Source organism: Vulpes lagopus, chromosome X, assembly GCF_018345385.1.
Source record: "Vulpes lagopus strain Blue_001 chromosome X, ASM1834538v1, whole genome shotgun sequence".
In the NCBI taxonomy this organism is placed as follows: domain Eukaryota; kingdom Metazoa; phylum Chordata; class Mammalia; order Carnivora; family Canidae; genus Vulpes; species Vulpes lagopus.
The window spans coordinates 75,364,856-75,367,596 of NC_054848.1; the positions used below are offsets into that span (position 1 = coordinate 75,364,856).

A 2,741-nucleotide genomic window follows, 5' to 3' on the forward strand; every position below is an offset into this window, starting at 1 on the left:
TGTACCTCTGAGGAAACAGGGGAAATGAGTATAGAGGAAGCAGAGGGAATGAATATAAAGGAGGAAAAAATCAAAGAAGAAACATTTGAAAATTTAGACCCTTGGTGAGGAAAGAAAGGTATTGATATCCTTGTATTCTGAGTGTTGACATATCCATCTGAGGAAACTCAGATAAAATATCTATGTATTTGCATTGCCCTATTGGATAGCAGTTAGCACAATTTGTGTCTAGGAAACGAACGTCCAGCAATCCCCACAATTAGATAGCATTTGCAAGAGGGTGAACTTCTGTGATTTGCATACGTTGGATGTGCTCAAGTAGGTGATTTAGTGAAAACAGATCTGGAAGTCAGGGGTAGAATTTACTGAAGTGCTTACTCACTAATTAGAGAAGGGTGCAACCACACTAAAAGATGAGCAGAGCAGGGAACATCACGCAAGATAAAGACAATTAAGGATCTAGGAAAAGATAAGTCCAGGGTATCAGGCTGAATGAACCATGCGTAGTAAGAACATGGGGCCTCCCAGGAGGACACTGTATGAATAAAAGAGAATCAACCTTTCCCCAACTAAAATTACCTGTTTTTTGGTAATGCTGAAGATATAACAACTTTCAGCTGTATTCTTGACCTCTCCAGGCATCCTTTCATTCAGGGAAAAATGTGGTTTGCTCAGCTCAAGGATGCTGGGTTTTCATTTAGCCACGATATCAATAGTCATTTGGCCAGCCTCTCCATTGTTGGAAACACGATCCTCACTCCCCACCCTGCTATTAAGGAGAAGGCTTTATGTGCTCTGGATAACTTGAATGCAAGTGTTGAAAGTCAGGGCCAGATTAAGATGTACGTCAATGAAGTGTGTCGGGAGATTGTGTCACATTGCTGCAACTCATTTCTGCAGCAGGCCGGATTAAATTTGTTAATAAGCATGACAGTTATTAATAACATGCTTGCCAAGTCCGTTTCAGACGTGAAGTTTCCTTTGATATCAGAGGGAAGTGAATGTGCTGAGGTTCAGGTTTTGAAACTGTTGATAGGTTTGTCTGAAAAGCCTGTCTTGGCAGGGGAATTGCTGGGGGCCCAAATGCTGCTCTCCTTCACGTCCCTCTTTATCAGGAACGCCAACAGACAGGTTCTCCCCCAAACCCTGGCCTCTTAAATGGCCACCTCGAACAGAATGGAACCGAATCCACCCAAAACCCTTCTGGTGAACACACACTCGTGTCGTTCTCATGCCGAGAATCTGCAGTGGATGCCATCGGAGATCCAGCCTTAGCCAATCACCACATCACGGGGTGAAAGTTACACTTGCTAAATCGAGGACCACACTCTTAGGGGCCAGGCAAGGGTTCTCACAGAGCTTTGAGTGACTCCTTGGTTTTGCAGTCAGTCTGCAGGCAACGTGCATTGTCAATGACTCCCTTGCGGCCTTCCTCGTGTGGCAAAGGGATCCTTTCAGCTGCCAGCTGTGGCTACAGAACATCATATTAGAGCATCACGAGGGATGCCTTGCCTGTGCTGGTCTCCCTGTCTAAGCTGGACCGTTTGGGGGAGACCAGACACATATCGGGCTCGTGCTGAAAATGCATCTGTTGCTGCTTAGGTTGAATTCTTTTTCCTTTACTCCTCCTTTGCGAGGTGATGGATGGTGAACCCGTTGATCCAAAAAGTACACTGCCTTTCTCTGTGCTGTACTGACTTAACTTCACCCACCCAAGCCTATGTTTGTATGTTATCATCAATAAAGTTGTGTGCTTTGATTGACAAAAGCAAGACATGGAACTTGTCCTTGAGTTTACAGTCTACATGCAGAGGAAGACAAAAATATGCAACCAATGCGACCTAAGTAGGGTGCTTGCTCCCTCACAGGTGCATACTTCTCAGTGCTCCTAGGAGGCAGGGGGAGAGGCTGGCTGCATGGCTCAATATAAGCCTCAAGAAGGGGCTGGGGGCTGGGGGCGGAAGCAAGGGAGCAGAGGTGGGCTGTGTGGAATTAGGACTCAAGGAGACAGCACCTGTGAAGCAGGTGACTCAGAGTCTGGCACCTGGAGCAGAGCAATCCCTCGATGAAGATGCCTTTCCTTAACTGCCAGCCTAGACAGAAGGTCAGTATCCTTGGGGTTTGTCTGCACAGCCTTGGGGACCACTCGGCAACACACCTCTGTGCATTTAATGCACAAGAATGGCAATGACGGTTGTCCCTTGCTGTGTGGTATAGTTCTCTCTGTCCTGCGAAGCAGCTGTTAAACCTACCTCCAGGCCCACTCCCTTCCTTGGGACCCCAAGCCCAAATCCCTGGCAGAGTGAGAAGGGTTGGCCCCGCTTCCTTTGGGGAAGCCTCCTTTCTGGCCTCTCCCCGGTACCTTTAGTGACATCCAAGAAGGGGCCAGTGAAGCACCCCCCTCCCCACGAACTCCCCATCAGGGTGGTAAGGCAGACGCTGGGGTTCCTGGCAGGGCTATGGCTGGTCCATCGGGAGACAGCTCTGCCCCTCCCCCCATCCAAGCTCCTGACACCACTTGGAGGAAAGGAGGAACCCAGCCCTGTGTACAGAACCACTCTGTGGATCCGGACGACTCATGCTGCCACCCCTCCCAGCACTGCCAGACCCCTCCTGGCAACCCTTGGCCCCTGCATCACCAAAGCCAGGTTCCCTTCCCTTAGGCAGTGCTGTCTCTGTGCCTATTGCCCTCTCCTTGTCTCGCGGGGATGCTGCTCTGAGCCCTGTGCCCTGGGCATCAG

General features: G+C 49.4%; 1 protein-coding gene across 1 annotated transcript; it reads left to right on the plus strand.

The window, feature by feature from the left end:
* Positions 1-499: 499 nt before the first annotated feature.
* LOC121482584 (protein ARMCX6-like) lies at positions 500-1,766 on the plus strand. The gene is made up of 2 exons (XM_041740445.1): positions 500-506; positions 602-1,766. Exons 1-2 carry the CDS (start codon positions 500-502, stop codon positions 1,156-1,158), a joined length of 564 nt encoding a protein of 187 aa, XP_041596379.1. The 3' UTR covers positions 1,159-1,766.
* The last annotated feature ends 975 nt before the right edge of the window (positions 1,767-2,741 follow it).